General features: G+C 44.3%; 1 protein-coding gene across 1 annotated transcript in view; it reads right to left on the bottom strand.

Moving 5' to 3' along the window:
- FPGS (folylpolyglutamate synthase) overlaps positions 1 to 22,905 on the bottom strand; it is a 32,547-nt gene that overhangs the window by 1,590 nt on the left and 8,052 nt on the right. Inside the window, exons 4-14 of the mRNA XM_067471765.1 lie at positions 19,787 to 19,851; positions 18,153 to 18,267; positions 17,821 to 17,898; positions 16,256 to 16,317; positions 16,041 to 16,143; positions 15,721 to 15,798; positions 13,574 to 13,721; positions 11,000 to 11,089; positions 6,322 to 6,472; positions 4,690 to 4,765; positions 1,216 to 1,282 (exon numbers count right to left, since the gene is read on the bottom strand). Of these exons, the coding sequence (XP_067327866.1) occupies positions 1,216 to 1,282; positions 4,690 to 4,765; positions 6,322 to 6,472; positions 11,000 to 11,089; positions 13,574 to 13,721; positions 15,721 to 15,798; positions 16,041 to 16,143; positions 16,256 to 16,317; positions 17,821 to 17,898; positions 18,153 to 18,267; positions 19,787 to 19,851 (1,033 nt within the window). The remainder of the gene's footprint in view (positions 1 to 1,215; positions 1,283 to 4,689; positions 4,766 to 6,321; positions 6,473 to 10,999; positions 11,090 to 13,573; positions 13,722 to 15,720; positions 15,799 to 16,040; positions 16,144 to 16,255; positions 16,318 to 17,820; positions 17,899 to 18,152; positions 18,268 to 19,786; positions 19,852 to 22,905) is intronic.

The raw sequence follows: 22,905 nt of genomic DNA, 5'->3' as shown, positions 1-22,905 counted from the left end.
GATTATTGCCAATGGTTCCGAAATGACTTCCGCTTGTTCCTTCCGTACTCTTGGGTGGAGTTGATCTGGCCCTGAAAGGGGACTTGAACTCATTTAGAGCGGCCAGGTATTCCTGGACGACTTGTTTCCCAATTTTGGGTTGGATGTCCTCAAATCCCTCATCCACTCCGTCTTGCTGAGGTTGATGACTTTCTTTTTGTGAGAAGACCGAGGCAAAGAAGGCATTAAGTCGTTCTGCCTTTTCCCTATCCCCTGTCAGCATTGCCCCATCTTCTCCTCGAAGAGGCCCTATTCATTTATATTATTATTATTATTATTATTATTATTTTATTATTTGAAAAACGGAGCCCCAGTTGGCGCAGTGGGTTAAACCCCTGTGCTGGCAGGACTGAAGACCGACAGGTCGCAGGTTCGAATCTGGGGAGAGGCGGATGAGCTCCCTCTATCAGCTCCAGCTCCTCATGCGGGGACATGAGAGAAGCCTCCCACAAGGATGATAAAAACATCAAATCATCCGGATGTCCCCTGGGCAACGTCCTTGCAGACAGCCAATTCTCTCACACCAGAAGTGACTTGCAGTTTCTCAAGTCGCTCCTGACACGACAAAACAATAAATAAATTGAAAAACAAGATTAGTGATCTTGTTTGCTGTGTACTAATCTTGTCTTTCAAATAATAATAAATATAATCAATAATAAAATAATATTTAAATGATAAAAATAATATAATATTAAAATAATAATATAAAAGAAGAATATAATAAAATAAATAATTAAAAATAAAATAATATTCAAATAAAAAATAAAATTAATATAATAATAATAATAATAATAATAAGACCCTCCTGAGTAAACAGACCAAACTGCAGACCCCCAGATGTGACTGTATTCCAACTCCCATCAACTCGAGTCATGACGCCTAATGCGGAGGAACATGGGAGTTGTAGTCCAGCACCTGGAGGGTTACATCTAATGACACAATGGGCCTTTGGCTTGATCCATGTGGAGAACAGGAACTGCAATTATGGGCCTAACCATTTCTCCTAACAGTCTATGTCTTGGAATCCAGTTTGTTACAAATGTAATGAACACACACATTAAATAAAAAACAATACGCCAGCCACTACATCACATCGGAATGAGTCTCAATCTGAGCGGAATTAACTATTCTTGAAATGGATTTCAGTACTATCTGAACACAGTGAAAAGGACCGACCTGCGTTCCCGACGGTAGACACTTCGGTGAAATTGGGGCAGAAGACGGCGTAGTCGAACTGGCAGGGCTGTGAAGAGAAAGAAAGAAGGGACAGAACGTCAGGAAAGAAGCTCCATCGCGGTGGGATTCCAACATGCCTAAGGAAGCATACGGCCGGAATGACTGCATGGAGTGGCATTACCTTCCCACTGGAGCGGTACCTACTCACATTTGCATGTTTTCGAACTGCCAGGTTGGCAGAAGCTGGGGCTAACAGCAGGAGCTCACCCCGCTACCTGCATTTGAGCCGCCAACCTTTTAGCCAGCAAGTTCAGCAGCCCAGCGGTTTAACCCACTGCACCACCGGAAGCTCCATACATATGCAAATGTGACCTTTTGCATAAGACTGCATTATTATTACTACTACTACTAGTTGTACCCACCACGCATTGCTGTGGCCAACCTTCCCTCCCTCTTTCTCTTCTTCTTTCCCTCCTTCCTTTGCTCCCTCTTGCCTTCCTTTCCTTTTTCCCTTCCTTCCTTCTCTACCTCTTTCTTTCTTTTCCTTCTCCTTTCTTCCTTCTCTCCCTCTTTCCTTCCTTCCTCCACTTTTTGCTTCCATCCTTCCTTCTCTTTCCTCCTTTCCTTCCTTCCCTCTTTCTCTCTTCCTTCTCTCCCTCTTTCCTTCCTTCCTTCACTTTTTGCTTCCATCCTTCCTTCTCTCTTCCCTCCCTCTCTCTTCCTTCTCTCCCTCTTTCCTTCCTATCTTTTCTTTCATTCTCTCCTTCCTTCCTTCTCTACCTCTTTCCTTCCTTCCTTCGCTTTTTGCTTCCATCCTTCTTTCTCTCTTTCCTTCTTTCCTTCCCTCCCTTTCTCTCTTCCTTCTCTCCCTCTTTCCTTCTTTCTTTTCTTCCCTCTTTCTCTCCTTCCTTCCTTCACTTTTTGCTTCCATCCTTCCTTCTCTTTCCTTCCCTCCCTCTTTCTTCCTTCTCTCCCTCTTTCCTTCCTATCTTTTCTTTCATTCTCTCCTTCCTTCCTTCTCTGCTTCTTTCCTTTCTTCCTTCACTTTTTGCTTCCATCCTTCCTTCTCTCTTTCCTTCTTCCTCCCTTTCTCTCTTCCTTCTCTCCCTTTTTCCTTTCTATCTTTTCTTTCATTCTCTCCTTCCTTCCTTCTCTACCTCTTTCCTTCCTTCCTTCACTTTTTGCTTCCATCCTTCCTTCTCTCTTTCCTTCTTTCCTTCCCTCCCTCTTTCTTCCTTCTCTCCCTCTTTCCTTCCTATCTTTTCTTTCATTCTCTCCTTCCTTCCTTCTCTGCTTCTTTCCTTTCTTCCTTCACTTTTTGCTTCCATCCTTCCTTCTCTCTTTCCTTCTTCCTCCCTTTCTCTCTTCCTTCTCTCCCTTTTTCCTTTCTATCTTTTCTTTCATTCTCTCCTTCCTTCCTTCTCTACCTCTTTCCTTCCTTCCTTCACTTTTTGCTTCCATCCTTCCTTCTCTCTTTCCTTCTTTCCTTCCCTCCCTCTTTCTTCCTTCTCTCCCTCTTTCCTTCCTATCTTTTCTTTCATTCTCTCCTTCCTTCCTTCTCTGCTTCTTTCCTTTCTTCCTTCACTTTTTGCTTCCATCCTTCCTTCTCTCTTTCCTTCTTTCCTCCCTTTCTCTCTTCCTTCTCTCCCTTTTTCCTTTCTATCTTTTCTTTCATTCTCTCCTTCCTTCCTTCTCTACCTCTTTCCTTCCTTCCTTCACTTTTTGCTTCCATCCTTCCTTCTCTCTTTCCTTCCCTCTCTCTCTTCCTTCTCTCCCTCTTTCCTTCCTATCTTTTCTTTCATTCTCTCCTTCCTTCCTTCTCTACTTCTTTCCTTCCTTCCTTCCCTTTTTTCTTTCTTTCCCTCCCTCTTTCTCTCCTTCCTTCCTTCCTCCCCTTCTTTCCCTCCCTCTTCCTTCCCTTTTTCCCCTGTATTGTCATTTAGCTTTTTATCATTTAGCTTTTGGGGTTTTTTACGTTATTTCCACTGTGTTTTTCAGTGTTTTTATGAGTGAGGGTCACTCGTTGGCCGGAGAGGTGTCTTGTGTCCAAAATTGGTCTCAATTCATCCAGTGGTTTTTGAGTTACATTAATCACACAAACCAAGATTAAATTTTTATTTATATAGATTATTATGATTATATCCCACTTTTTCTGTATGACAGGACTCAACGCACCTAAAATCTATATCTAATAATAATAATAATAATAATAATAATAATAATAATACACCATTTTTCTCTATGAGACTCAAAGCAGATAAAAACTCTACCAAATTATTATTGTTGTTGTTGTTCTCCCAAATTGACGGCTGCTTACTGATGATGCACTTGGATGGTTTCAGCTGGAAAGCAATGTGCAACCCATAGCAGCGTTCGTTTAAATCATTTTACCCTTCCGATAAGAAGGCAACGATGATATATTTCAGGAAATTTTGGTCCTCACTCCCTCTGAGGATGCTTGCCATAGATGCAGGCGAAACGTCAGGAGAGAATGCCTCTAGACCATGGCCATATAGCCCGAAAAAACCTACAACAACCCAACGTTGGTACTGATACGCTGCAGGAAGTGATTGCTTTTACTGTATATACTCGAGTATAAGCCTAGTTTTTCAGCCCCTTTTTTAGGCTGAAAAAGTTCTCCTCGGCTTATACTCAAGTCAAGGTTATTTATTATTTTATTCTGTTATTAGTATTATTTTATTTCATATATTATTTTACTTTCTTTATTATTATTATTACATTTACAGTATTTTACCCTATTATTATTATTATTACATTTATTATACTTTATTACTATTGCATTTATTATTTTACTCTATTATTACATTTATTGTTTTGGTCTATTGTTACTATTATTATTGCATTTCCATTATTTTACTTTATTGTTATTACTATTACATTTATTATTTTATTCTCATTATTGTTGGAAGGATGCACAAGTATATTTACATTGAAGAAGGTTAAAATAATGAGAGTTGGGCAGTCTTATCTCAAATTACAGTTTTATGTAAATATTCAAAAACATTTAATTAATATAATTTTATTGGTATCTATTTTTATTTTGAAATTTACCCGTAGCGGCTGCGTTTCCCACCCTCGGCTTATACTCGAGTCAATATGTTTTCCCAGTTTTTTGTGGTAAAATTAGGTGCCTCGGCTTATAATCGGGTCGGCTTATACTCGAGTATATACGGTAAATACAATCCTTTCAAGGGGCCTCACGCCAACATCAAGCCCTTCGAGTCATCCCATAGTTGGATTGCTATGACGCCTGAAGATACCATGAGCCACAGATGCAGGCAAAACGTCAGGAGAGAATGCTGCTGGAACATGGCCACACAGCTAGAAAAAATCACAGTGATCCAGTAATCCCGGCCATGAAACACATCTGATAGTTTCCACTTATATAAATGAATGGACAATAGAGCAGGTTATGATTTGGTTTCAACATAAACAGCCAAGAGGAACACTCACCACGAGGAGCTTCAAAAAGGCGGCCGTGTCCCGGTTGCCCGTCACATTGAAGATCAACACCCGGACCTCGGAGCCACTGCAAAGGAGAGGAAGAAAGAAGGCACCATTATGTCTCTGTGGGTCGTTGTAGGTTTTTCTGGGCTATATGGCCATGTTCTAGAGGCATCCTCTCCTGACGTTTCGCCTGCATCTATGGCAAGCATCCTCAGAGGTAGTGAGGTCTGTTGGAACTAGGAAAAAGGGTTTATATATCTGTGGAATGACCAGGGTGGGACAAAGGACTCTTGTCTGTTGGAGCTAAGTGTGAATGGGTTGTTATAGGTTTTTTCGGGCTATATGGCCATGCTCTAGAGGCATTTTCTCCTGACGTTTCGCCTGCATCTATGGCAAGCATCCTCAGAGGTAGTGAGGTCTGTTGCAACTAGGAAAATGGGTTTATATATCTGTGGAATGACAACCAGGGTGGGACAAAGGACTCTTGTCTGTTGGAGCTAGGTGTGAATGGGTTGTTATAGGTTTTTTCGGGCTATATGGCCATGCTCTAGAGGCATTCTCTCCTGACGTTTCGCCTGCATCTATGGCAAGCATCCTCAGAGGTAGTGAGGTCTGTTGGAACTAGGAAAATGGGTTTATATATCTGTGGAATGACCAGGGTGGGACAAAGGACTCTTGTCTGTTGGAGATAGGTGTGAATGGGTTGTTATAGGTTTTTTGGGCTATATGGCCATGCTCTAGAGGCATTCTCTCCTGACGTTTCGCCTGCATCTATGGCAGGCATCCTCAGAGGTAGTGAGGTCTGTTGGAACTAGGAAAAAGGGTTTATATATCTGTGGAATGACCGTAGATGCAGGCAAAACGTCAGGAGAGAATGCCTCTAGACCAATGATGGGCAACCTTTTGAGTTTGGTGTGTCAATACTCGCCAAAAAACCGAGCATAACTCGAGTGGGGTGTCACTTCGAGAAAAACCCATAATTTCATGATATTTATAGTTTAATAACAAAAATATATTATTGTAATATATAACTGTATTTAATAAACCCAAAACTAATTACTTAAGTTACCTGATTTTTCTATAATGCCATATATCTTGGCATTATAGAAAAATGCTGGTGTAGGAGCCGAGGATGAAATGTCCTTCTTGGGATGCGGCCCCATCTTCTCTGGATGCGGCCGCATGCGGCTGTGTGTCATCGAAAATGGCTACGCGTGTCAGTGCTGACACACGTGTCATAGGTTTGCCATCATGGCTCTAGACCATGGCCATATAGCCCGAAAAAACCTACAACAACCCACTAATTAAGGTGGTCAGTTGAAACATTCCCACCTAGCTCCCGCAGACAAGAGTCCTTTGTCCCACCCTAGTCGTTCCACAGATATATAAACCCTTTTTCCTAGTTCCAACAGACCTCACTACCTCTGAGGATGCTTGCCACAGATGCAGGCAAAACGTCAGGAGAGAATGCCTCTAGACCATGGCCATATAGCCCGAAAAAACCTACAACAACCCACTGATTCCGACCATGAAAGCCTTCGACAATACATTATGTCTCAGTTTGGGTTTCAGTCTGGGCTCGGAGGGCTGTGCTTTGGGACTCCCCACGCGTGGCTTCCCCGCTTCCTTCCCACTTACTCTGCCGGCTTCTTCCCGATCTGGGCGGCCTGGCGGAACCAGCGGACGCAGGCCTGGATGCTGCTGGTGGTGTGGGCCCCGTCGATGTACCACGTGACCGGCCCGTGGCGCAGCACCTGGTTGCGGCCCAGCCACTCCGTGTCCTGCAAACCTGGACGGCCAAGCAGAAAGAGAGAGAGAGAGAGAGAGAGAGAGAGAGAGAGAGAGAGATCTTGACAGATTAGAGAGATGACAAAATGAAGTTCAACAGGGACAAATGCAAGATACTCCACTTAGGCAGAAAAAACGAAATGCAAAGATACAGAATGGGGGACGATGAGGCCTGGCTCGAGAGCAGTACGTGTGAAAAAGATCTTGGAGTCCTCGTGGACAACAAGTTAAACATGAGCCAGGAATGTGATGTGGCGGCAAAAAATGCCTGCTTCAAGAGGAGGCTAGTGTCTAGATCTAGGTAAGTCATGCTCCCCATGCTCTGTTCTTCCTTGGTTAGACCACGCCTGGAATCATATTGTGTCCAATTCTGGGCACCACAATTCAAGAGAGATATTGACTCTAAGCTGGAATGTGTCCAGAGAAGGGTGACTCAAATGATCAAGGGTCTGGAGAACAAGCCCTATGAGGAGCGTCTTAAGGAGCTGGGCATGTTTAGCCTGAAGAAGAGAAGGATGAGAGGAGACAAGATAGCCATGTATAAATATGTGAGAGGAAGCCACAGGAAGGAGGAGGGAGCAAGCTTGTTCTCTGCCTTCCTGGAGACTAGGACGCAATGGAGGAATGGCTTCAAACTGCAAGAACAAGCCCTATGAGGAGCGGCTTAAGGAGTTGGGCATGTTTAGCCTGAAGAAGAGAAGGCTGAGAGGAGACATGATGATGGCCAGGTATAAATATGTGAGAGGAAGCCACAGGGAGGAGGAGGGAGCAAGCTTGTTCTCTGCCTTCCTGGAGACTAGGACGCAATGGAGGAATGGCTTCAAACTGCAAGAACAAGCCCTATGAGGAGCGGCTTAAGGAGCTGGGCATGTTTAGCCTGAAGAAGAGAAGGATGAGAGGAGACATGATGATGGCCAGGTATAAATATGTGAGAGGAAGCCACAGGGAGGAGGAGGGAGCAAGCTTGTTTTCTGCTTCCCTGGAGACTAGGACGCAATGGAACAATGGCTTCAAACTACAAGAGAGGAGATTCCATCTGAACATGAGGAAGAACTTCCTGACTGTGAGAGCCGTTCAGCAGTGGAACTCTCTGCCCCGGAGTGTGTTGGAGGCTCCATCTTTGGAAGCTTTTAAGCAGAGGCTGGATGGCCATCTGTGGGGGGTGCTTTGAATGCAATATTCCTGCTTCTTGGCAGAATGGGGTTGGACTGGATGGACCAGGAGGTCTCTTCCCACTCTAGGATTCTATTATTCTATAACTTCCTGACTGTGAGAGCCGTTCAGCAGTGGAACTCTCTGCCCCGGAGGGAGTGTGGTGGAGTCTCCTTCTTTGTAAGCTTTTAAACAGAGGCTGGGTGGCCATCTGTCAGGGGTGATTTGAATGCAATATTCCTGCTTCTTGGCAAAATGGGGTTGGACTGGATGGCCCAGGAGGTCTCCTCCAACTCTTTGATTCTAGGATTCTATGAATGCAGGTGAGCGTGGCCTCCTCGTTGGGGATTCTCCCAAACTTTGGGGGGAGAAGGGTGGGGTAGAAATTAATTAAAATTTCCTATTTGATGAGACATTCAACCTCAGGGGCAAGTCGGAATCATGTCGGAGCTCACTTGGACTCCACCCTCTCTCTGCCACTTCCACCAGTATGTGATGGATAAATAAATACGGTGATGTATGGTCTGAATAAAATTGTACGAAATCAGTATGGATGGGGCCTAATGGGGCTGAAGACACTACTCTAAAATACCGAGGCCTGGAAAACAACCACACTCAGGAACTGTAATTGGAAGTTGCTGATGAAAACGGTGACAAGGATTAACTGTTGACGTGACTGACTTGATTAACTCTTGGTTGAAAACAACATGTTCACATTACCAAAGACAATGGCTCTATTGAGTTAAGGAAACCACTATCTGTTGAGAAGGAAGTCAACACAAGGCTCCTTATGTTTACCAATTTTGGAGAATCACCATCTGGAACTGATGGGAATCACCACGTTTCAGGCTGGAAAGACATCTATCATTCATTTCCAACTTTTGGAGCAACACCAGCAAGAAGTATTACTGTATAAGAGACCTTACTACAATCCAAAAAGTGCGCTCTGATACACCCTCTCATACTGAAATTGCAATAAAAGGAACCTTTGCTTGAAAAGTATTCATGACACTCACAGGGATTATTCGTGGTCTCCAAGCCTATTCAGCCTCTACATCAGTGGTACTCAACCTTCCTAATTCATTTGGTAATGCTAGAGTTGCTGGGATTTATAGTTCACCTTAAATCAAAGAGCCTTCTGAACTCCACCAATGATGGAATTGAATCAAATTGGGCACACAGAATTTCCATGACCAAGAGAAAATACTGGGAAGGTCTGGTGGACATTGACCTTGAGTTTTTTGGAGTTGTAGTTCACTTACATCCAGAGAACACTGTGGACTCAAACAATGATGGATCTGGACCAAACTCTACACGAATACTCAATATTCTCAAATGTGAACACTGGTGGAGTTTGGGGAAAATAGAATCTTGACATTTGGGAGTTGTAGTTGCTGGGATTTATAGTTCACCTACAATCACAGAGTATTCTGAACCCCACCAACGATAGAATTGGGCCAAACTTGGCACACAGTTCTCCCAAGACCAACAGAAAATACGGGAAGGGTTTGGTGGGCAGTGTCCTTTGATTTTGGAGTTGTAGTTCACCTACATCCAGAGATCACTGTGGACTCAAACAATGATGGATCTGGACCAGAAAATACTGGAAGGGTTTGGTGGCATTGACCTTGAGTTTGGGAGTTGAAGTTCGCCTACATCCAGAGAGCACTGTGGGCTCAAACAATGATGGATGTGGACTAAACTTGGCACGGATACTCCATATGCCCAAATGTGAACGCTCGTGGGGTTTTGGGAAAATAGACCTTGAGATTTGGGAGTTGTACTTGCTGGGATTTATAGTTGACCTACAACCAAGAAGCGTTCTGAACTCCACCAATGATGGAATTCAACCAAACATGACATACAGGACTTCCATGACCAACAGAACACACTGGAAGGGTTTGGTGGGCATTGACCTTGAGTTTGGGAGTTGAAGTTCACCTACATCCAGAGAGCACTGTGGGCCCAAACAATGATAGATGTGGACCAAACTTGGCACGGATACTCCATATGCCCAAATGTGAACACTTGTGGGGTTTTGGGAAAATAGACCTTGAGATTTGGGAGGTGTAATTGTTGGGATTTATAGTTCACCCACAATGAAATAGCATTCTGAACCCTACCAATAGAATTTTGCCCAACTTTCCACACAGAATGCCCATGATCAACAGGAAATACTATGTTTTCTGATGGTCTTTGGCGACCCCTCTAACACCCCCTCGCGACCCCCACAGGGGTCCTGACCCCCAGGTTGAGAAACACTGCTCTACATCAATGACTAGAGAGCATGGCATAACACCATGTGTAGGTGGCATAACACCGCAGAGGATACGACCGCAAATGGCCAAAACGAACAGTAGGAATTTCACCAAGGAGCAATCTACTGTGCTAAACTTAGGACAGAATAAGGAAAGGCACAGACAGACGATACGCGGCACTTGGCTTGGAAACTGTCCACGGGAAAGGGACCGAGGAGTCTTATCATAGAATCCTAGAATCAAAGAGTTGGAAGAGACCTCCTGGGCCATAATCCAGTCCAACCCCATTCTGCCAAGAAGCAGGAATATTGCATTCAAAGCACCCCTGACAGATGGCCATCCAGCCTCTGCTTAAAAGCTTCCAAAGAAGGAGCCTCCACCACACTCTGGGGCAGAGAGTTCCACTGCTGAACGGCTCCCACAGTCAGGAAGTCCTTCCTCATGTTCAGATGGAATCTCCTCTCTTGTAGTTTGAAGCCATTGTTCCACTGCGTCCTAGTGTCCAGGGAAGCAGAAAGGAAGCTTGCTCCCTCCTCCTCCCTGTGGCTTCCTCTCACATATTTATACATGGCTATCATATCCCCTCTCAGCCTTCTCTTCTTCAGGCTAAACATGCCCAGCTCCTTAAGCCGCTCCTCATAGGGCTTGTTCTCCAGACCCTTGATCATTTTAGTCGCCCTCCTCTGGTCACATTCCAGCTTAGAGTCAATATCTCTCTTGAATTGTGGTGCCCAGAATTGGACACAATATTCCAGATGTGGTCTAACCAAGGCAGAATAGAGCATGGGGAGCATGACTTCCCTGGATCTAGACACTATGCTCCTATTGATGCAGGCCAAAATCCCATTGGCTTTTTTTGCCGCCACATCACATTGTTGGCTCATGTTTAACTTGTTGTCCACGAGGACTCCAAGATCTTTTTCACACGTACTGCTCTCGAGCCAGGCATCCCCCATTATGTCTCTTTGCATTTCGTTTTTCCTGCCAAAGTGGAGTATCTTGGTAGACCACACGCCACACACGAGCCAAGAATGTGATGCGGCGGCAAAGGAAGCACATACGATTCCAGGCTGAGCCTATTGGAGGCGCAAAGAGATGGAGGAAGAGGAGAGCCTTACCTTGGAGCATGGCTTTGTCCAGCCGGAAGGTGGGGGCGACGGGCGGGGGCCTCTTGCAGTCCGGCCAGGGCTCTTTCGGCTCAGCGACATCTGTCCAAACACAGCAACACCCCCGTCCACCATTAAGGGAGGCTTCACAAAGATGATTTTTGCACCATGTTGATTGCATTGCAAGCACATCTATACGTGATGCAATTTTAATTATTTTTCCTTTATCACGGGCCTAGGCAAACTTGGGCCCTCCAGGTGTTTTGGACTGCAACTCCCACCATTCCTAACAGCCGGTATTAAATGCAATGCTATGGCAGGCAACAATAATATGAGAAACGGGTCTGTGGCTGTTCATTCCGGGGCCAATTAGAGGAAGTAATCTGGGTAATTGGTAGGAAGAATTAGGCCGTATTTGACGATGTATAGGGCTGAGTTAGAACTGGCCATTTTCAAAGGCTTGTTGAAACCACCAGGTCTTCAAGCTCTTACGAAAGGAGGGGAGGGATGGGGCCTGTCTTATTTCCCTTGGAAGGACGTTCCAGAGGCCGGGGGCCACCACCAAGAAGGCCCTCTCTCTCGTCCCCACCAACAGTAGTGGGAGCAAGAGGAGGGCCTCCCCGGAAGATCTTAGAGCTTGTGACGGTTCATAGAAAGAGATGCAATCGCGGAGATAGGCGGGGCTCGAACTGTTTAGGGCTTTATAGGTCATGACCTACACTTTGAATTTGGCTCGGCAACTTATCGGCAGCCAATGAAGCTGTTTTAATAGGGGTGTTGTATGCTCCTTATAGTTTGCTCGAGTAAGGAGTCTGGCTGCCACCCGCTGTACCAGTTCAAACTCCCGGGTCGTCTTCAAGGGCAGCCCCATGTAGAGCACATTGCAGTAGTCCAGTTTGGATGTAACCAAGCCAAGTCAGACTTCACGAGGTATGGTCGCAGTTGTGCAAAGGCCCTCCTGGCCACCGTTACACCTGAGCTTCAAGCGACAGCGTTGAGTCCAGGAGGACCCCCAAGCTACGACCTGCGCCTTCAGGGGGAGTGTAACCCCGTCGAGCACAGGTTGCCACCCAATACCCCGGTCAGCCCCGCGACTGACCAGGAGGACCTCTGTCTTGTCTGGATTAAGCTTCACCCTGTTAGCCCTCATTCAGTCCATCACAGCCGTCAGACACTGGTTCAAGGTCTGGGAGGCTTCCTTGGAGTTTGGTGGAAATGAGTGGTAGAGTTGGGTGTCATCTGCGTACAGGTGACATCCAACTCCAAAACTCCGTATGACCTCACCCAGTGGTTTCATGTAGATGTTACAAAGCATGGGGGATAGAATGGAACCTTGCGGGACCCCACAGGTCAAAGGCCACGGGTCCAAGCAGGTCTCCCCCAGCTTCACCAACTGGGAGCGACCCTCTAGGAAGGAGCGGAGCCACTGCAGAGCAATGCCCCCCAGACCCATTCTGGAAGGATACCATGGTCGATGGTATCGAACGCCGATGAGATATCCAGGAGAACCAACAGAGACACACTCCCCCTGTCAAGACCCAATGTTATGTATTTCACTCTCAGTCCATAATACCATATAGTTATCTTGGAGAACCTACAGATTTCCACAGAGGCTAGACGGCCATCTGGTGTGGTTGTTTTGATTGTATCTTCCTGCATGGCTGAACGGGGTTGGACTGAATGGCCTTTGAAGGTCTTTTCCGACCCTACCATACGACGAGAAGTATCCTCATTTGGTTTGTTGGACAGAGGGAGGAATATAAATAAAGTTTTTAAATTTATTATTATTATTAGAATATAGATAGGTCTAGATCAGGGGTTCTCCACCTTCCTAATGCCGCGACCCCTTAATACAGTTCCTCATGTGGTGGTGACCCCCAACCATCACATTACTTTACTTTCGTTGCTACTTCATAACTGTCATTTTGCTATTGTTATGAATCGTCATGTAAATATCTGATATGCAAGGTGTATTTTCACTCACTGGATCAATCTGGGCACAAATACCCGATACACCCAAATCTGAATACTGGTGGGGTTGGGGGGAGTCATTTGTCATTTGAGAGTTGTAGTTTCTGGGATTTATAGTTCAGCTACAATTATAGAGCATCCTGAACTCCACCAGTGATGGAACTGAACCAAATTTGTAACATAACTCCCATAAACAAGAGAAAATACTGGCAGGGTTTGCTGGGTATTGATCTTGAGTTTGGGAGTTGTAGTTCACCTACATCCAGAGAACACTGTGGACTCAAACAATGGTGGATCTGGACCAAATTTGGCACGAATACTCCATATGCCCAAATGTAAACACTGGTGGAGTTTGGGGGAAATAGACATTGACCTTTGGGATTTGTAATTACTGGGATTTATAGTTTGCGTACAAAGAGTTTTTTGAACTCCACCAACAATAGAATTGGGCCAAACTTGACACACGGAACCCCCTTGACCAACAGAAAATACTGTGTTTTCTGATGGTCTTTGGTGACCCCTCTGATGCCCCCTCGCGACCCCCCTAGGGGTCCTGACCCCCAGGTTGAGAAACGCTGCTCTAGATAAAACAGAGGGACCGCTGGCCACACTTACCCAGGTGTGCATTCCGCCGGAGCCACGTGCGGCAGAGCTGGAGGGCCAGGGCGGCGTTGGAGCGCTGGTGGTCCCCGGCCAAGCCCAGCCGGAGGGGCCGCCCGCCCTCCTCAAAGGCTCCCAGGTCCGGGCACACCCAGAGCGGGCACTGCGGGGGCAAAAGGACCCTTTAGGGAAAAGGCACCCAGCAGGGACTCGTACCGTCACCTGATGGGAGGCATCCGTGGATAGGGTGAGGGTTATACCCACGGATATAGGTGGCCAACTAGAATTTATTTGCTGGCCTAGTGGCCAGCGCACTTGGATTTTTGCCCAAGTTGAGCCAAATATTATTGAACCACAACTCCTGTCGCATTGTAATATAATATTTATAATATTATAATCTAATGCAATATAATACTAATAATATTAAATTATAAATATATATTACATGTAATATTACTAATAATATTACAATATAATGGTATAGTACAATATAGTAATATATAATACGGATATTGTACTTTGCTAATAATGTAAAATATTGTATGTATACATATCTTTAATATATTGTATAGACATATAATACTTATAATATTGTAATTTAATAAAGTATAACTAATAACATGATATTATAATTATATATCTTATATTACATGTAATATTACTAATGATATTACAATATAATGGTATAGTACAATATAGTAATATATAATACTATGCTAATAATATAATATAATATTGTATATAATATATTGTATATACATATAATATTTATAATATTTTGTAAGATGTGTATGTATACATATCTTTAATATAATATATTGTATAGACATATAATACTTATAATATTATAATTTAATGCAACATAACACTAATAATAATATTACAATATAGTGGTATAGTACAATATAGTAATATAATAATACTGACATTGTGCTATGCTTATACTATAATATAATATTGTATATACATATAATATTTATAATATATTGTAATACAATACAAAACTAATAACAATACAATATTATAATTATATATTTTAGATTACATGTAATATTATTAATATTACGATATTCAATGGTGTAGTACAATATAGTAATATAATAATACTGATATTGTGCTATACTAATAATATAATATATTATATGTGTGTGTGTGTGTGTGTATCTATCTATCTATCTATCTAATCTATCTAGTACAATATAGTAATATAATAATACTGATATTGTGCTATACTAATAATATATTATATGTATGTGTGTGTGTGTGTGTGTATCTATCTATCTATCTATCTATCTATCTATCTATCTATCTATCTGTGTATCTATCTATCTAATCTATCTATCTAGTACAATATAGTAATATAATAATACTGATATTGTGCTATACTAATAATATATTATATGTATGTGTGTGTGTGTGTGTGTGTATCTATCTATCTATCTATCTATCTATCTATCTGTGTATCTATCTATCTAATCTATCTATCTAGTACAATATAGTAATATAATAATACTGATATTGTGCTATACTAATAATATATGATATGTATGTGTCTGTCTGTCTATCTATCTATCTGTCTGTCTGTCTGTCTGTCTGTCTTGTAAGCCACCCTGAGTCCCCCCGAGGAATAGAAATGTCATAAATAAATAAATACATACATTTGGATATCTGGGGACAATGGGAATGGCAACCCAATGGGGGAATTGTCAAATGGCACACTAAAGTTTGGCTCATATCCACAAGCCTAGTATCTCAATTCAAACCCAACAGCCTTCCAAATGTGACTGCATTCCAACTCCTATCTCAGGCATGGGCAAACTTGGGCCCTCCGGGTGTTTTGGACTTCAACTCCCACAATTCCTAACAGCCGGAAGGCTGTTAGGAATTGTGGGAGTTGAAGTTCAAAACACCCGGAGGGCCCAAGTTTGCCCAGATCTGTCCTACTTGCTCCAATCATAACAAGGGAGATAGGAGTTGTATTGAAGCACCTGGAGGGCCGCGTAAAAGGACGCCGCGGGCTGGATCTGGCCCGTGGGCCCAGATTAGCAATATTGGGCTTGGGCTTGCAGACTGACCCCATTGCCATGGCTGCATGAGAGGTCCAGCCAACTCAGTAGCCTTGGGAGGCCAACAGAAGCCCCAATGATGCAAGTCAGGCTCACCGAGATCTTCTGGGCACGCTCCTTCAACACCTCCAAGGGTCGGTCAAGCTGCTGGACGGTGAACGCCGGCACGCCAGGCTGGAAGGAAGGAAGGAAAGCCCCGAACAGGCAAGGGACACCGTCAAAGGGGAACCCTCGCAGAACAGACATTGTATTGTCAAAGCCTTGTAGTGTCACCATCCTCTTGATGCAGCCAAGAATCGCATTGGCTGTGTTAGCCGCCGCATCACCCTCTTGGCTCACGTTCCCAATTGGGCAAATGCTGCGCTCAGGCCCGGCTCTCACCATAAGGCACATTGAGGGCAGTGTTTTGTGCGTACCTTGAAGATGCCTCCCTTCTGCCAGGCGATCTTCTCAATGGTGTCCCCCAGGATGCTGGTGTGGTCAATGCCCAGGGCGGAGATGCCGCACACGACCGGCTTCCTGCGAGGAAGAGGAAGGGAGGCGAGTAAGGAAAGCACCCTCCACACACGGAGAAAACAAACCCTTTCCTGATTTGTTTTCTACGTTTTCTCTTTGCAAAACTAGGCTTCACCTAATGATATTGGTGCAGTCGTAGGCGCCTCCGATGCCAACTTCCAAGACAGCCAAGTCGACCTGGAAAGGGGCGAAAAACAAACACAAGGGAGTATTTATTTATTATTATACTAGCCATCCCCTGCCTGACTGACCACATTGCCATGGCTGTGGCAATGAACCCCACCAACAATGGAATTGAACCAAACTTGGCACACAGAACTCCCCTGACCAACAGAAAATACTGGAAGGGTTTGGTGGACACTGATCTTGAGTTTGGGAGTTGTAGTTCACCTACATCCAGAGAGCACTGTGGACTCAAACAAGGATGGATCTGGACCAAACTCTGCACAAATACTCAATATGCCCAGATATGAACACTGGTGGAGTTTGGGGAAAATAGAATACTGACATTTGGGAGTTGTAGTTGCGGGGATTTATAGTTCACAGAGCATTCTGAACCCCACCAACGATAGAATTGGGCCAAACCTCCCACACAGAATCCCATGTGAGTCACTCAAGGCCAATGCACACCAAACCCTTCCAGTATTTTCTGTTGGTCATGGGAGAACTGTTTGCCAAGTTTGGTTCAATTCTATCATTGGTGGGGTTCAGAATGCTCTTTGATACAAGAGAGGAGATTCCACCTGAACATGAGGAAGAACTTCCTGACTGTGAGAGCCGTTCAGCAGTGGAACTCTCTGCCCCGGAGGGAGTGTGGTGGAGGCTCCTTCTTTGGAAGCTTTGAAGCAGAGGCTGGATGGCCATCTGTCAGGGGTGATTTGAATGCAATATTCCTGCTTCCTGGCAGAATGGGGTTGGACTGGATGGCCCATGAGGTCTCTTCCAACTCTTTGATTCTATGATTCTATGATTGCAGGTGAACTATAAATCCCGGCAAGTCTAACTCCCAAATGTCAAGTTTGGGGGGGGCGGGGGCGGCTAGTAATATAACATATTGATTTACATATGACGTGAGTCCCCTTCAGGGTGAGAAGGGCGGCATAGTAATGCCGTGAATAAATAAAGAAATACATAAATAATACTAATAACAATACTGGTAATGTTTACACTACAAATACCAATGATACTAATAAGAATACTAATAGCAATACAAATACTACTAGTAAAATAATACTAATAACAATACTAATACTACTACGAATATTACTAATAATACTAATAACAATCCTACTACTAAGAATACTAATAATAACAATGCTACTACTGGGTTGTTGTAAGTTTTTTCAGGCTATATGGCCATGGTCTAGAGGCATTCCCTCCTGCTACTACTACTAATGCTACTACTAATAACAATGCTAACACTAATAATAGTAATAACTAATATTATGAATGTCAGTACTACTACAAATAATAATTCCAATAGTACTAACAATAATATTAAGATTAATACTACTACTAATAATGTTGTTTATATCCTGCCCTTCTCCCCATGTGGGGTCCACAGTCAACACAAAACTTAGTACGACGTTTCTGATGAACCACTGACGGACACCAATGCAAAACCTAACGAGGAACGGGCTCGTTTACCTTCTGCATTGACGAATCAAGAGAGCAGCCTACCTTTTCCTGCAAAAAGACGTGGAAAGCCATGATGGTGAGGAAGCGGAAGTAGGCGGGCATGGCGGCATAGTGTGAGTCCTAGGGAGGAAGCAGGCATTTTTTCCAATCTCTGCCAAGAAAGCCTATCTGAGGCCTGGGCCAACTTGGACCCTCCCTCCAGGTGTTGGGGACTACAACTCCCACCATTCCTAACAGTAGTACTATTCATAATAACCAGTTTCTTCCATATTATTATCAATAATAACCAGTTTCTTCCATGTTGTTGTTGCTGTTAATAATAATAAAGATAATAATAATAATAGTGGGGAAGGTCCCATTTCCCTTCCACTCACCTTGGTCTCTTCAAGGCGGTTGTAGACTTGCCAGAAATACTTGCTGAAAAGCTCCTTGCTGATGGGCTGGCCGTTGATTCGGATCCTCTCGCGCACCTGAACCAGGTGGGGAGAGCTTAGGAGAGAGGGAAGAACAATCACCATCTATTATCGAAGGCTTTCGTGGCTAGAATCGCTGGGTCGTTGTAGGTTTTTCCGGCTATACGGCCCTTTTTTTTGTCGTGTCAGAAGTGACTTGAGAAACTGCAAGTCGCTTCTGGTGTGAGAGAATTGGCCGTCTGCAAGGACGTTACCCAGGGGATGCCTGGATGATTGGATGTTTTTATCATCCTTGTGGGAGGCTTCTCTCATGTCACTGCATGAGGAGCTGGAGCTGGTAGAGGGAGCTCATCCGCCTCTCCCCAGATTCGAACCTGTGACCTGTCAGTCTTCAGTCCTGCCGGCACAGGGGTTTAACCCACTGCGCCACTGGGGGCACCTATACGGAGGTTACCTCTGAGGATGCTTGCCATAGATGCAGGCGAAACGTCAGGAGAGAATGCTTCTCGAATATGGCCGTATAGCACGAAAAACCTACAACAACCCAACAATAACAATAATAGATGGGAAGATTAAGCCTTAAATTACTTATTGAGGGGCAAAGCCTATGGAGGAGGAACTGCTGAACATGCTTGAGAACATGATGGAGATCTTCAAGAGGGAGAGCACAAGTTGACGCGCATAAAGGCAAAACATTGAGAGCAGAACATTGCTGGAAGTCGTCATCATTTTGGATGCTATCAGTCCATGATTTGGATTCCTGGATCTGCATCACACCACGTGGAGTTTTGCTGAGCTGTGTTTTGACCCCAGGCTGAATATTTGCACAACGTGTTTTGCCTGTTGCTGTGTTTGGACTTCCTTCCGTGTACGACCTTGGACTGCTTTTGGATGCGTTTGGAAGTACCTGCATATTGAACTTGGACTGGCCTCGCTATTCCCTATTGCTCTTCCTGTGTCGGACTGCCAACACTGTTCCGTCATTGACAAAAACTTACAAATTACAGGGCCGGAGGTATAGCATGGATGGTAAATCATCAGCAACTGACTATAAGATCTATCAATCAAATGGTTGCACGTTCAAAGCCCCGGGTTGGCGTGAGCAGCCGACCGTCAGCCCTGCTCACTGTTTACCTAAGCAGTTCGAAAACAGCTTTAGCTGTCATTAGAGAAATTAGGTACCACTAAAAAGCAGGGGAGGTGTTTTACAACGCCATAAAGAAAAAGAAGATTAGAAAGTGCTGGAATAAGGAAGTCCTGACGGCTCTTTGTCATAGAGGACGGAGCGACAGCATCCCCTGTGGACTCAAACCCAACCATCCATGGCATCGAAATAACACCTCCTTCTGTGCTGTTTGTCTGTGTACTGTCTATACAAATGGCATTGAGTCCCTTTTGGGGTGAGAAGGGCAGAATATAAATAAAGTGTTATTATTATTATTATTATTATTATTATTATTATTAATTAGGTACAGCTTACTAATTAAAAATGAAATGATGCACAGCCCTAGTATCTACGTACGCCAAGGAGAGGCTGGATTGCAGCCTCTGTGTGCATGAACTTCCCCTGGGATGTTGACAAAAAGATGTCTCACCTGTAGAAACCGGTCTTCAAGCCATAGTTGCGGAGAATGCGCTCCGTGAAGGCGCAAGCGGAGCCCTGAAGGAAGAAGAGAGAGAAAACAAATAGGTTGCCCAAGAGGCCACATCCAGCCCAATGGGTCCTTCTTTTCTGCAGCATGCAAGCATTCGTGCAGTTCGGGATGTTTCCTCTTTGCTGGGATTGAGCAGCCATTCCTGTGCATGCTTTTATTTATTTATTCTAAATTAATACCACATATGTGCTCCTGGGGCAAGGGAGGGACTCGTGCCTTCGGATTCCCAACCTGGCTTCTGATTCACGACTGGAGGTAGACAGTCCATTCAGAGCCTGAATTCTAGGGAGATGCGAAGCCCCGTCTACACTGCCCTCTAATTATAATTATTTATTTATTTATTTATTTATAACAACGACTTAAATCAAGAAATAGTTTTCTAAGATCTACAGAGACACTCGCTGGAACACCTCAGCAAGCAAGAGTCCAAAAGTGGCAGGCCCAAACCCAGAACCTCAATCCATGGCTGATACCCAATGAGAGACTCCCCCCTGGGCACACAGACTTGGAAGGCGCTGAACAGACTGCGCTCTGGCACCACGAGATGCAGAGCCAACCTCAAGAAATGGGGCCACAAAGTGGAGTCCACGACATGCGAGTGCGGAGAAGAGCAAACCACTGACCACCTGCAGCAATGCACCCTGAGCCCTGCCACATGCACAAGGGATGACGTTATTTATTTATTATTATTTATTTACTTTATTTATATACCGCTTTTCACAGCCCTCAGGCAACTCAAAGCGGTGAACAACATCAATACAAAACATCACGAGACAAGTACAGGGCAATTAAAAACAATTGTAACATAAATCATTAAACATCTGACCTTCTTATAGTAACACCAAGTGGCCAGCTACTGGCCAAAGGACATTTAATCAATTACCAAGGTTGCAAACTTTGTGATTTGTTTGTTTGTTTCTTGAAAAATGCAATACAACTGTTTGGTTTGCTCCTGACACGATAAATAAATAAATCCTGTCCTATTCTCGACCTCCGAAGAGGGACTCGGGTCGGCTTCCAACAATATAAAAACACCAATAAAATGCACAATTACATAAAATGATAGTAAATATACATTATATTTATTTATACTCTGCTTTGTCTCCCCAAATAATAATAATAATAATAAAACTTGGATTTGTACCCTGCTACCATCTCTCCAAGGGACTCGGTGCGGCTTACATGAGGCCGAGCCCACAATACATCAGCAACAACAACAACAGTAATAGAAAACAATAAAATAAAACTCATAAACAAAAAATAGGCAGTAAACATCAACAATAACACAACAACATTTAAAAACCTATGGCTGGGCTAATTGCAATAATTAAAATTTTAAAAATAATGCTGAGGAAGACCAGGTGAAATATAACCAGGATAGAATTTTGGAAAAGAATGGGGCATACAGACAGTCCTACATGAGTTGTTGTAGTTGATATGGCCATGGTGTAGAGGCATTCTCTCCTGACGTTTCGCCTGCATCTATGGCAAGCATCCTCACTACCTCTGAGGATGCTTGCCATAGATGCAGGCGAAACGTCAGGAGAGAATGCCTCTACACCATGGCCATATAGCCTGAAAAAACCTACAACAACCCAGTGATTCCGGCCATGAAAGCCTTCGACAATACAGTATTTTAAAAACTCTAAAATTACAAGAGCACAACAACAGAGAGGAAACAATCAAGGACATCTAATCACCTCTCAACAAAAGATTCCCCCAGGCACTGCCAGGCCATCAAATGCTAATCAAGGTGGTCAGTTGAAACATTCCCACCTAGCTCCAGCAGACAAGAGTCCTTTGTCTCACCCTGGTCATTCCACAGAGATATAAACCCCTTTTCCTAGTTCCAACAGACCTCACTACCTCTGAGCATGCTTGCCATAAATGCAGGCGAAACGTCAGGAGAGAATGCCTCTAGACCATGGCCATATAGCCTGAAAAAACCTACAACAACCCAGTGATTCCGGCCATGAAAGCCTTCGACAATACAGTCCTAGATGACTAATAAAGTGCAATTAGGGACATATTGCTGTGAGTTTCCTTATTTTGGGAAGGCGCACTGGAACAACCATGTTTTCAGGCTCCTCCTAAAGATTGCCAAAGTTGGGGCATGCCTGATGTCCTTGGGGAGTGAGTTCCAGAGTCGGGGGGGCCACCACCGAGAAGGCCCTGTCCCTCGTCCCCACCAATCGCACCTGTGATTGAGGTGGGAGCGCGAGCAGGGCCTCTCCAGATGATCGAATAGATAGTGTGGATTCGTACGTAGAAATGTGGTCACACAGGTAGGCGGGTCCCAAACCGTTCAGGGTTTTGTAGGTAAGCACCTGCACCTTGAATTGGGACCGGAAAATGAATGGCAGCCAATGGAGCTCCTTATACAGGAGGGTTGCAAGGAGTACAACCTGGCCACCGCCTGTTGTACCAATTGGAATTTCCGGGCCATTTTCAAGGGCAGCCCCACGTAGAGTGCATTACAGTAGTCCAATCTGGAGGTGACATATTGGCATGGACCATCCTGGCCAGATCTGCCTTCACAAGGTACGGTCACAGTTGGCGCACGAGTCTCAATTGTGCAAAGGCCCTCCCAGCCACCACCGATGCCTGAGCCTTAAGTGTAAGCGATGAGTCCAGGAGGACACCCAGACTGCGGACCTGTGGCTTCAGGGGGAGTGTAACCCCGTCCAGTACAGGTTGCCACCCTATACCCCGGTCTGGTTTACGATCGACCAGGAGGACCTCTGTCTTGTCGGGACTGATCCTCAGCTTGTTCCTCCTCATCCAGACCGCCACAGCGGCCAGGCACTCGTCCAGCACCTGACGGGACGCCAAGCGGCTGGACCCAAAAGCATTTGCATACAATTTTAAAATACTATTATAATTACATATCGCTATTATAATACATTATTATTATTGCAACAACCACTCATAATAATAATAATAATAATAATAATAATAATAATAGTAATAATAGACCCATGTTATTATTCTGAAGTAGACCCAGCCCTTGTCTCCAATGTGCTGTGCCACTTCGGTGTGTTTATTGACGTACGTGTGTG

Source organism: Anolis sagrei, chromosome 11 (assembly GCF_037176765.1).
Source record: "Anolis sagrei isolate rAnoSag1 chromosome 11, rAnoSag1.mat, whole genome shotgun sequence".
Taxonomy (NCBI): domain Eukaryota; kingdom Metazoa; phylum Chordata; class Lepidosauria; order Squamata; family Dactyloidae; genus Anolis; species Anolis sagrei.
Note: the sequence above shows the minus strand (reverse complement) of the source record. Positions and strands in the feature narration are given on the sequence as shown.